At 56.6% G+C, this 12197-nt stretch overlaps 4 protein-coding genes across 4 annotated transcripts; 1 reads left to right on the top strand and 3 right to left on the bottom strand.

Annotated features, from left to right (window-relative positions):
* Positions 1–1515: 1515 nt before the first annotated feature.
* CCM_02302 (uncharacterized protein) lies at positions 1516–3392 on the bottom strand (the record flags this gene model as incomplete). Its single annotated transcript, XM_006667454.1, has 3 exons — positions 1516–1656; positions 1709–3214; positions 3327–3392. 3 exons carry the CDS (start codon positions 3390–3392, stop codon positions 1516–1518), a joined length of 1713 nt encoding a protein of 570 aa, XP_006667517.1.
* Positions 3393–4538: 1146 nt separating this feature from the next.
* On the bottom strand, positions 4539–5362 carry CCM_02301 (uncharacterized protein; the record flags this gene model as incomplete). The annotated part of the gene is made up of 2 exons (XM_006667453.1): positions 4539–5050; positions 5122–5362. The coding sequence occupies 2 exons, from the start codon at positions 5360–5362 to the stop codon at positions 4539–4541; spliced, it is 753 nt and encodes a 250-aa protein (XP_006667516.1).
* A 1701-nt stretch (positions 5363–7063) lies between these two features.
* CCM_02300 (WD repeat-containing protein) lies at positions 7064–8931 on the bottom strand (the record flags this gene model as incomplete). The annotated part of the gene is made up of 3 exons (XM_006667452.1): positions 7064–7604; positions 7664–8673; positions 8857–8931. 3 exons carry the CDS (start codon positions 8929–8931, stop codon positions 7064–7066), a joined length of 1626 nt encoding a protein of 541 aa, XP_006667515.1.
* Positions 8932–10668: 1737 nt separating this feature from the next.
* CCM_02299 (uncharacterized protein) lies at positions 10669–11652 on the top strand (the record flags this gene model as incomplete). Its single annotated transcript, XM_006667451.1, has 1 exon — positions 10669–11652. One exon carries the CDS (start codon positions 10669–10671, stop codon positions 11650–11652), a length of 984 nt encoding a protein of 327 aa, XP_006667514.1.
* Between the last annotated feature and the right edge of the window lie 545 nt (positions 11653–12197).

Below are 12197 nucleotides of genomic sequence, written 5' to 3'. Positions count from 1 at the left end.
ACGGCTTGCCCCTCCTACCCCATTTGGCCTAGCCTCGACGTTTCCATAGTACATCGCTCTAACTAGCCTTTGTGCAAGGCTGCGCAGGACGCGCAAATAACTGAAAGAAGGTGAGCCGCGACAGATTCCTGGCAAAATTGCTTCTATATATACAGAAGTTCACCAAGGCATTGAATTTTACTATGGATCATACTGCCCCGGGTTGTTACAGCCTCTGTCCGTTCAGTCGCACCAGTCCCCACCGCATCTGCCATCTGCCACGCGCTGATGGCTGGCCCACCTGCCGAGCCCGACCAACCGCCCCCTCGATGGTGCTGCCGAATTAAACCGCAGCAATTACAAAAAAGGCAAGTTGTCGCCGCATCTCCGATTTTCTCTAGAAGACCGGAAACGTTAAAGCATGGTATGAATACGGTGCGCACTAGTGTACTTGTCCAGCTGCATGACGCGGTCGCAAGAGCTGGTTATTAGTGGTGAGCCTTCATTCGGTGGCTGCAACTGGCCAGTGGCAGTTTTTCAAGCTTCATGATAAGCCAAATTTGTCAAGCGGTCGGTGCAGGCCCAAGGTGCAACTTCGAATACGTGTCAGCTGTCGACTGACACTCATGCGGTATCTCAAGGGCGCGTTTCGTTATCGAGGCCTCTCGAACGTGCCACCACCAGCCGCCTTCACCAGCACTGCCGTTGCCGGCGTCGAGGAGCAGCCAAGACAACGGTAGAGCGCTCCGCGGAGATGAATCTTCAGAGATAGAAAACGAATCCAGGAGATCGGCTCGGCTCTTCCTTTATAACCCATTCGACTTGTGCCCTTATCATCCCTAGTGGCGTTTGCGGCCGCGGCGGTGGGCCCAAACGTTGATAAGCCCGGGGGGCGCTTGGCTATCTCGCCTGGCTGTTTGTTCTCAGGCACGACACTTTAAACACTAACCGGAGACGGGTTATCGCAACCTGGGGTTGATCCAATGAGACGGTGTGTATTTCGTCGGCCCAGGTCCGGGGCGAGCCTCAGCTGGGAGCCCCCCCCCCGTCACAGAGTCGCAAGGGTGAAGCAGGCCGAGACTCGACCATTTCACTTGATAACGACTTGGGTTGCATGTGAAGGATGCATGTAGTTCTTTGAGGGACTCGTTCTCGTTGGTATGGAAAGTCTTGGTAATTTGCAGAGCCAAACAACTACCGACCTTTTGATTGAGCGCGTTGAACACTGACAAACTATGAAGCCGCGTAGAAAAGAACAAAGCTCGGCCTCAAGACTCCAACAAAGAGAATATCTAACCTAGTTGACGGTCCATAGTGATGAGAACCTTGAGCAAGATTTAAAATCCATATATAGTAACCACCGCGGAGACGTTCTTTAAGACAGCCCGATAGCAGGCCACACCCCGGATGGCACCAACAGCCCCCAGAAAGATAACAACTCTTCCTCAGCCACGCCATCTTGGCCACCAGCCCAATAGATTAGCCAGCAGCCTTTGAAAGAAAAAAAACGCCTGCTAGTTTACGGCTGGACTTGCACTATTGACGCCCGAGACGGCTTCGGGTGTGCGTCGATGAAATCGACTGCTGGCTATCAAGCGCGCCCGTCTCAGTACTTGCACAACCCGACTGAGTATAATACAACGACAACTCTCTGTCACGACGCCTGCTGGTTGTTGCCTTTATCATTTCATACACAAGAAAGAAAAAAAACAAAGAGTACATGATATACCAGTACACAATTTGTTACTGCCATGCCTCGTTTTAGTTTCTCTGCCCTCTGGGCGGCGCCCGAGGTGTGCCCTGTGAGCAAGAAAGCACGCAGCATCCCCGTCCTCAACCCCGTCGACATGTACGGGCGAGTCTTTTTCTTCTCCTGGATGGGCTTCATGCTCGCCTTTTGGGCTTGGTACGGTGTATCCCTTCCTCCTTCTGCTGCCACTCTCCGCCCAACTAACATGTCAAATCCCCGAACAGGTACACGTTCCCGCCGCTCCTCACCGTCACCATCAAAAAGGACCTGCACCTCACCGACGTGCAAGTGGCCAACTCCAACATTGTCTCCCTCGTGGCCACGCTCCTGCTGCGGTTCGCCACGGGCCCGCTGTGCGACCTGTTTGGGGCGCGGCGCGTCTTCGTCGGGCTGCTGCTCGTCGGGTGCCTGCCGGTCGGGCTGGCGCCGCTCGTGCGCAGCGCCGGCGGGCTGTACACGGCGCGCTTCTTCCTGGGGGTGCTCGGGGCCACGTTTGTGCCGTGCCAGGTGTGGTGCACCGGCTTCTTCGACAAGAACGTCGTCGGCACCGCAAACGCCCTCGCCGGCGGCTGGGGCAACGCCGGCGGCGGCATCACCTACTTCATCATGCCCGCCGTCTTTGACTCGCTCGTCGCCCGCCAGGGGCTCAGCCCGTCGACGGCGTGGCGCGTCACCTTTGTCGTGCCGCTCGTGTGCCTGATGGCCTGCGCCCTCGGCATGCTGCTGCTGTGCCCGGACTCGCCCGTCGGCACCTGGGAGCAGCGCGAGGAGCGCATCCACGAGAACATGCGCGTCCTCCAGCGCAGCGCCGGCGGCAGCACCGACACGGGCTTCACGACGGCCGTCAACACGGGCCTGACCACGCCGGCCGAGACGTACGCGTCCGACGAGGAAAAGGGCAGCGCCACCAAGCTGGCCCTCGCGGCGGAGCTCACGCACCAGCAGGCCATGGACATTGCCCAGGGCGAGGTCGTCACGAAGCCGCGCCTCCGCGACTCCTTTGCCATCCTGCTCTCCCCGCAGACCATCTTTCACGTCGCCACGTACGCGTGCTCCTTTGGCGGCGAGCTCGCCATCAACTCCGTCCTCAGCTCCTACTACAAGCACAACTTCCCGCACCTCACGCAGACCACGGCCAGCAACTGCGCCGCCATCTTTGGCTTCCTCAACATCGTCACGCGGCCCCTCGGCGGCGTCGTCGCCGACGTACTCTACCGCCAGAGCGGCCGCAACCTGTGGTGGAAGAAGCTGTGGATCACGACGTGCGGCGTGCTCGGCGGCGCGCTGCTCGTCGTCACCGGCCGCGTGGACCCGTCGGCGGCGCGCGGCATGCCGCTGGGCGCACTCGTCGGGCTCGTGACGCTCGCCGCCGTCTTCATCGAGGCGGGCAACGGCGCCAACTTTGCGCTCGTGCCGCACGTCCACCCCGCGGCCAACGGCATCGTGTCGGGCGTGACGGGCGCGGGCGGCAACCTCGGCGGCGTCCTGTTCGCGATTGTGTTTCGCTTCATGGACCACGGCAAGAACTACGCCAAGGCGCTTTGGGTGATTGGCGTCTTGCACATTGCGCTCAACCTGGCCGTGTGCTGGATCGCACCGCTGCCCAAGGGTCAGGTGGGCGGGCGATGAGCGAGCAGTGGTGGGAGCCTGTAATGAGAGTCATGATAGTCAATAGTTTAGCCCGTCGTTTAGAAAAAGTATGTAATCATGTTTCACTGTGTGTGATTTCCAATGCCTGTCAGTGCCGTGCATCAAATTACTGTAATGTAGTGTCGTAGGCTGCGTGAATGTGTTACCTCGCCATCCATCGCCAAACAGCCTGGGAAAGAAGTATGACAAATGTGATAGCACAATTTCGCACATGTATCGCAATCGTGCCACTACCCTCAGATATCGGAGACCCGGAGTCTGCACAAGGTGACAGGGCGTAAGTTCCAGAGACCCGGAATGTCACCAACATTCCAAGCATTGTGTACAAACAATGCCCCATTGTTTCCTAACTAATAGCGACCTGCCAACATTTTTCCGCAAGCGGCCTCGTTCTCCTTCAAAGTGGCCGCTCTATGCATCCTGAGAAAACATTGTCTGTTTTGTTGGATGAGAAATGGAGAAGCCATTGTGATTGTGGCGGCACTAGCCGAGGTTTGACCGCACCGCGTCTAATCTCATGTCTCACCCGGGGACGCGTCAAAGGTTCCGCGTGTCGTTCTGGATCAGTGACACACTTGTCTCACGTTGCACAGTGTGGCGTCTCAACCGAGTCTGCAATGCTTTGTCCCACTCGCGACTTGCCTTTTACGTGAGTAGAGAGTCAACAAGAGCAAGGCAGGTTGACAGGGAGCAGTGCGCATTGATCCCTCGCCAATTGTCTGTCGCGGTCACATTTCCATGTCAAAACAGTCAGGTCACATATGTATATTAAGACAGTCACACAGAGGATCGACAAGTAAAGAAAAGTATCAGTGCGCCAAGTTGTGGTATCAATTAAGTAGACATGAAATCTTGTCTCGTAGTGAGACGGCGCGGCATTCATGAGGCTTAGCTTGGTGACGAGAGACACCTTCGACTACTAGTTTCACCCAACTGTGGTCTGTCTTTCTCTGAGCATTATGTAATTTTCCAACCCAAACGAGAAATTAGTCGCTGTATGTGCAGGGTTTGGTCAAAGAAATTTCGTTGCGCACAAAAGCAAGACTAGCCCAAAAGCAAGAAACCCGTGTCCCGTATGTACCGATGCAAGAGGACAAAAAGTCACATGAGAACCAAAAGACACCGTATCAAAGTCGTGATAAGATAAGTCTAGTCCCCTTTACAGGGCAAGCAGGGCGGCGACAAAGCCACCGATGATGGCGATGGAGCCGGCAGCGTGGGCGGCACCGCTGGTGGGCTTGGTGGTAGGGGCCGTGGTGGTCTGGCTAGCGGACTGCGTGGCGAGGCCGGTGGTCTTGCTCAGGGTGGTGGAAGCGTGGGTGGTGGTGTTGTGGGCGACGGTGGTGTTGGCACTGGCAGTCGAGCTGGTGATGACGGCGGTAGTGGTGTTGGAGGCCGTGGTAGTGGTGGCGGCAGTGGTGGTGGTGGTGGTGGTGGTGGTGGTGGAAGAAGAAGAAGAGGCAGAGGAGAGGGTGACGGTCTTGACGCCCTGGGACGAGGTCAAGACGATGGTGGAGGAGCCGGCGCCGTCAGCCTTCTTGATGGTGAAGGGGTTCGAGTACTGGACAATGTTCTCGTCGGCGGCCCAGACGAAACGGAGGCCATAGGTGAGCTCGTCGCCGAGGGAGGCGTCGACGTTCCAGGTGTACTGCTGCTCCTTGTTGTCGAGGGCTAGTTCTGCCAGTTAGCGAGGCCAATGACCAATGGTGGATGGGGATAGAGTGCGGAGAGAGAAGACGTACAAGCAAGCTTCTCAGTCTTGACGGTCAGGGTGCTGCCGTCCTTGCCGCCGAGGAGCTGGATGTAGATGGGACCGGCGGAGTAGGGAGCAGGAGCCTCCCACTTGACGACGTAGGGCTTGCCGGCGGGGATCTGCTCGCCCGAGGCGGGAACATTGACCTTGTCGAAGCCGGCGACGGCATCGACGCCGACAGCGACGGCGGAGGCGGCAAAGGCCAGGACGGTAGCAATGGTGAAGCGCATCTTGGAGATTGGCTGGTTGGGAGGTGAGAGAAGAGATGGACGGGAGGTTTGAGGTGATGGCACGGCGTGGATAAAGAGTGACTGCGGTTAGAAAGAACCGTGGATGTTGGGACGTGGGATGTTAAGTGAGTGTGGTGGGTGGGAAAGGAAGAGAAGAAAAGAAGAAGAGGCGGCGACGAGAAGAAAATGAGACATGAGGCGAACTGCCATGGGGGCTGAATGGGTCGCACACACATAACAGGTACTGATCCCGGCCGGCAGCAGGTAGACGGGTAGACGACATTGGACATTCCACTTGCATCACGCTGTAGACTGGACTAGGCCAGGTACCAGGCTTGATACGCCCAATGAGGAGTCCAACATTGCTCCACCTCGACTCGTACCTATGTACGAATACAGATTCCTTTACCGTGATTTCTGCTGCTAACGAAATCACTGGCTGCCCCTATGTACGCTGTCAGCTCTCTATAATGTACTCATTATTCATGTACTGGGGCTGCGCGTGGCGTTGTGGCGCCCTCAGGCACAAAGCACTAGCGCTCACAATCAGGCTCTCTGGTTGGCTTGGCGCCCACCCGTACGGGACATGCTCCCCGCCTTCAGCCTTGAACGAGCCAACAAAACATTTCATAGGCGGGAAACGGCTTGCTCTGCGACGCACCCAAGCACTCAAGTGGACCATGTGCAAATTACCGGTTTACTAGATTTTATGGTAGGAGTAACTGTCTTTGGCATTCTTTTGGTCTAGTTATTCACTGCATTGTCAAAATGCTCTCCATTAGGCCACTCATCCAATCATAAACGCTAAATCATTTGACAGCCGCATCACATTACTTTCCTTTGATATTTCCACGCATCTCTTTCATAACGAACTTGGAACTCATCTTCCTCAGACCAACCAACCCCTGCTCCGAACCCCTGTGCCCAAGAATCTACAAATTGTGTCACCGATGGCGGCATCTCGGCCTCTTGTAGCGTTTTTCTTCTTCACTCCATATCCCCTCCCCCTTAATATGTTCATCCTCGTTGGTGCGTTGTTCACTTGTTATTGCCAACCGCAATTTTCTGATACGAGCATGTCTATGAGCAATATTTCTTATAATAACATTTGTTCGAAATATTCCTCTGCCCTGTCGGAACTGCCCCCATCGAGGCATGTCCGAGACAATGAGCTCGTGCGCCAGCCAATTAGTTGCTATTCTGGGAAGCACGTTCCCCGCCTGACTCACCAACTAGTTCTCAAGTGACTGTTCATGACCAAGAGGAATTCACTTCTCCAACGCTTCTGCCCTACAGCCTGTTCGGCACCTTTGTTGCCGCGCCGGCTCACCCCTGGGCCATCCATAGTCGCAGGAAATCATGCCATCGCCGATCATCTCTCATCATCAACTATGCCGCCCATACCCGGTCATCTCCAGCCCATGTATTTATGCAATGCGGCACTGTTGTTTCACCATTTACAAGTCAAAGTCACTTGTGCAAAACAAACTCGAAATGATCGAAATGCCCCGACCGCAAAACCGCACACCATCTTCGTTTGGGCCTTGCCTCTTGTCTTGTCGCTCGCTTTCATTTCTTACACCATGCAATAACTAAACGCTAACCACGCGGTGACGAAAAACAACCCAGCGCCAGCCCAATGCACGCCCAGTAAAACATGTTGAAACAAGAAAAAAAGAGGAGGAATTCATGACCTCGTCGTTACATCTCCATCTTGACGTCCTCTTGCCTGATCGGCAGCACCTCCAAAGTCCCCTCCCCGTTCGTCGCCGGTACTGCAACGCCGTTTGATAGACCGTCACCATTAACGTCAGCAACGGCCCTGCTGCCCCCGATGTGGCGGTAGATGCGGATCGTGTGGTCCTGGCCCGCGCTCACCATGGTCTCGCCGTGCACGTCCACCCAGAAGCAGACGCCTTCGGCGTGGCCGCGCACCCGCTGCAGCACCTTCTTGCTAATGACGTCCCAGAGTACAATGTCGCCGTCCTCGCTCGCTGACGCCACAAACGGCGACCCGTCCAGCACGCCAAAGCACCCGCCCACCGCAAACTTTTCGTTCTTGTGCCCCTGGTACGTCTTCTTCACGCTGCCCGCCACGTAGTCCCATAGCCGGATGCAGTTGTCCAGGTTGAACGCGAGCACAAAACGCCCGTTGGGCGAGAAGCAGACGTTGGCCACTGCCGGGTTGTCTTCGTGCACGAGCGTCCGTAGGCATTGACCGGTTCCCGAGTCCCATATACGACTGCGTTTTTATATTAGCCTTGCTGTGGCGCTGCCGAGTCGCGTAAATCCATCACTTACATGAGGCCGTCTGTAGAACAACTCGCCACCAGTGTCCCATCCGGCGAAAAGTCAATGCCGCTCACCGGGTCGCTGTGTGCCGGCAGGCTGCGCATCAGCCGCCCTGCGCGCACATCCCACAGGAACACGGCCTCATCGTAGGACCCGCTCGCGATGATGTTGCCTTTGGGCGAGAACGCCAGGCAGTGCACGTAGTTGTGGTGGCCACGCAGCGGCGCCATGTCCGCGCTCCCGTGGCCGCTCCCGTTCCCGCCCAGCGACTTGCGCGCCGTCGACTTGGGCCGCCCCGTCATCCGGTCCCACAGCCGAATCGCCTTGTCGTCGGAGCCGCTCGCGAGCGTGTTGCTATCAGGCGCCCACGCCACGCAGCTGACGCCCGCCATGTGCCCGACCAGCGTGTCTAAATGCGCCCCCGTCGCCGCGTCCCAAATCTTGACCGTCGCGTCCGCCGACGCCGACGCGATAAAGCGCCCGTCGGGCGAGATGCGCGCCTGCGACACGGGCTTGCTGTGCCCGTGCAGCGCCAGCCGCGCCTGGTAGTTGGGTCTCAGCGGTGCTTGTGGCGGCGGCGTCGTCGTGGGCGGCTCTGTTGGCGGCGGTGCGGGCTTGGGCGAAAGGGACTCTGTCCGCGTGCGGTCCGACGACGTGGAGGACGGTGAGCGCGACCGCGACCGCGATGCGGAGCGCCGCCGCGCTGGACGGCGAGGGGACGGCGACTCGGACCGCGTGCTAGCGCCCGAGCTAGAGGCAGACACCGCGCGCCGTCGTCGTCCCGCGGGCGAGCGCGACGAATCGCGCGTCTTGGAGTAGTAGTCGCTGCTGTCGCCGCGATCGGGCCCTCGTCTTGACGCGTCGGGCGAGCGGTCGCCCGGTGACTGTGCGTCGCGCATTCGGCGTCGTTTGTGAGTTGGTGTCGCGCCCGGTGTGTCGTCGTCCGGAGCCATTGGTAGCGGGTTGTGCGTGTTGGCAGATGTGTTGCTGGGAAAACGGATGCAAGAGGGTTTGTTTCCCTTTGTCTCGTTGCAGTCGAGAAGACGGAAAATATTATGGGTCCGCGGTTAGGTGACCGAGGGGATTCAACGCGGCGGGCTTGGTGCCGCTGGGAGTTGCTAACAAATAATGAGAAATACCACTCAAGACTTACTAGATTCTTTATCAAAGGAGGTGATGACTCGATGAAGCAAAAAGCGTACCTTTCCAGATAGGAGGGCAGGCAGGCGGAATAAGCAACCCTCGCCTCTGCCAACTTGGTTGCACATACCTGACATGACACAGAAATTGGACAAAGGAGCAATCTTTTGCATATGTTGCGGAAGCTGGAGGAGGTCGATCAAAATTGATAAGATTAATACATTATTAGAAGAATATACAGAACTGAATGCTGTATTGGGAGGACTCGCAAATGGTGTCGTTTTTTAGACCAAAGTGGCCGTGTATAAAAGCACTTGATAGCGTATTTGGTGCTATTCCGTTAGTGGTCGGTGCCGCCGTGGTGTGCGTGGGTACCAAGTACCGTGGCTCAACGGTGGCGGCGGCAAAGACAGAGTCGCGAGTAAGCCAAGTGTGGTGTATGAATCAGCCAGCAAATGAAGAGACAAATGCTAGCCTCATTGCGATCTACTGGTTGGTGTCTTTCCCTAACTATGTGCATACCCTGTAGTCTGTACGTACGTGCGATGTTCTTTCCCGTCACGTTCAAAGCTGCAACCGGCCATCTATACAGGTGACTGGCTGGTGTGACAAGTGTCTGGTCTGGGCAGCGCCGTGCTGCGCGATTGATAGGACAGCAGGCTTCTCGACCTGGTTCCTGGTGTGTGCACGGAGTAATGGCGCCCGCTACGGAGCAATCAATAGTACCAGGTAGGAGGTACCTACCTGGGTATTCTTCCAGTTGTCGAGTCAGATGGCCACCACTAGGAAAAACAATGGCAAGAGTTTGACCCGCAGCATGCTATTCTGTAGCTAAATTGAACATGACGCAACAACAGCACTTAGATGGGATTTTTTGTTTACTCGGGCTGGGTAGCGTCGCATCGATGCTGACAGGAATGCAGTTGTTGTTAGTCAAGGACAACCTGCGAATGGTAAAGGTGAAGGCAAAGGATCCAGAGAGCATCCACTGTAATCCACTATAATGTAGCGGAGCCAACTACGTAGATGGCCCAGCACGAATAGGCTATGATGCCGCTAGAAACCCGGGCGTTGCAGTGGATTCTTGGGGTCCCACGGCGAGCCCACTTGCTGCATCTCTCGCCGCCAACCCGCTGTATGACTTGCTTACCAACACCTAACAGTACAAAATGTACTCCGTACAGAGTACTAATGTACCGAGTTAGTTATCCAGACCTTGACGCGTCCCACCAGCCCTTGCCTTTCCTTCTGCAAACAACAAACCTCATAAACTTCCCTCTAGGCTCTGCAGGCCACTGCGGCCTCAACCTTTCTCCTCCTACCTCCTACCTCCCTACCGACACTACGACGTTGCTCGACAGACAAAAACCCGCCGTCGCCTTGCTCCCTTCGGCTCCTCCGTCCGTACTGCGCTGTGGCCTCCGCCCTCCCAAAACACCAAACGACCCCGAGCCACGACACACCCAAAAGAGGGGGCGCTAGGCGTCAGGCAGACGCCTCCCAACGGCTTGACTCTTTCGTCTTGTGTCCTGTCTTGCCTTGCATAGGCCCTGCAGTCTTGGTTTGCTCTGCGACACTGCAAGAGTGCGTGCACCTTGTTCCGGCGACGCTGCTGCCACCTGGGGCGTCACACCCGTCGTCGTCTCATCCCGCCAATCTGTCACCAACCCGGATTGCCGTCTGGCCTGTCCCACCTGGCCATACATTACAACGCTCGTCCGGACCCCGTCGCCTGTTGTACTAGGGTTGTTTCCAGTTCCCGTGCCTCTGTTGCACCCCGAGTTTCCCTTGCGCTTCAACCTCTCTCTCTAGCCACGGCCGACGGTCGCCTCACCCAGCTTCGGCCTTCGCCGCTGACAGCCCTCCCCGAAACCATGGAGCCTGTTCCCGAGACGGAGCGGATGGAGGAGTTTCGTCCCTCACCGCTGCCAACCTTGCATCTCGGAGCCTCCCATTACGACTCCTCGCCCGACCTCCACATCATAAAGAAACCTGCCAACACTCGACGCAGCACCGACCCTACTCCATCCAGCTACACCTCGAGCTACTCGTCTTCAAACTCCTGGGTGCCCTCACCTACCGCCCTACCCTTTCGCCCGCGCACCGCCTCTCCGCTCTCCAACTCACATACCCGCTCATTGTCTGCCACCAGCATCACCTCTGCTCACCCCATGTCACGGACGCGATCTTTGCCCGGCGTCAATGCCTCTGGTCACATACTTGTCTCGCCACATTTGCGTCCCGCTAGTCCCTCCGAGCCTAGCCGTGTGCGAACTCCTCGTAAATCCTCCGACGAAGCTTTTCCGCCCATGTCTCCCGTGAGAACGACGGTCCTAGAGCCAGAAAAGCGATGTTCGGAACGAAGCATCTCGCCTAGTCTGAGAGGTTCCTCCAGCTCTTCTACCCGCTACCGCCGAACTTCGTCACCCTTCCAAAATATGCCACCTTCGGCTATCAGCTCCTATACTACTCTACCGACCACACCTTCCTCCACCGCTTCCTCACCCCTATACAGGGGCTATGATAGTTATGGCGGAAGCCTTTCGTCTTTCCCCTCGACACCTACTTCTGCCCGGTCACGGAGTCCAAGTATTTCGAGCCTGGAAACGATACCCGATTCGCCAGACGCTGAGGAGGCAGCCCTCGAGGCAGAGCGCCTAGCACAGCTGCAGGTGGCTGCCAACGAGGCAGCAGAGGGCAGCGACTCGTCATCCGATTCCAAGGGGCGGAGCAGCGTCGACACGCCGAGTCGTGGTCGGACTCTGACTTTTGGGCCCCGTGACAAGCGCAAGCGATGGAGTGTTTGTGGCGCCGAACGACGAGGCGATTTGGACCTCGAAACTATTTGGGAAGATTGACACTATCCGGACGGTGTGGCCTGGGGTTTGCTTTTTACCACGATGCATGATGCTTTCCACGCTTTACTGGCGCTCAAGGGGGCGAGTTTTTGACGATTAGCAGAGCGGGTCTATTTGTTTTCCATGTCGCATTTTCTGAGCTCTTTTCATGTTGAAATGACTTTCTCTTTACGCGGGGACGTTGGTGCGAGCAGTCCACTCCCTCTGAATGACTGATTTGATACCCTTTTTACGCCCTCAAGCTATGCCGTGCTAGTACTCGGCTTTGTTAGCAAAGGGCCTGTCTGTACTCAGCCTACAGCCAGTCCTGTCAAACCGACTAACCTATTGAATACACAAGTCTGAATGCTCCATCTGAGACAAAGCGAGGGGCCTGGTGACCATGCCTGAACCACTAGTTGGAATCCGTATTCTGCGTCCAATCTTTGCAGCGCCGTAGTATCATCGACAGGCCTCGAGCCAAATGCCAGATCGATAGAGGAATTATTCCCCTCTTGATGAAATAATATTCAAATGCGGGCGCATCCTGCTCTTGCTTGTTCATG

The sequence above is a fragment of the Cordyceps militaris genome, assembly GCF_000225605.1.
Source record: "Cordyceps militaris CM01 unplaced genomic scaffold CCM_S00002, whole genome shotgun sequence".
Taxonomy (NCBI): domain Eukaryota; kingdom Fungi; phylum Ascomycota; class Sordariomycetes; order Hypocreales; family Cordycipitaceae; genus Cordyceps; species Cordyceps militaris.
The sequence above is the reverse complement of the archived record's forward strand: the minus strand, read 5'-3'. Positions and strand labels throughout refer to the sequence as shown.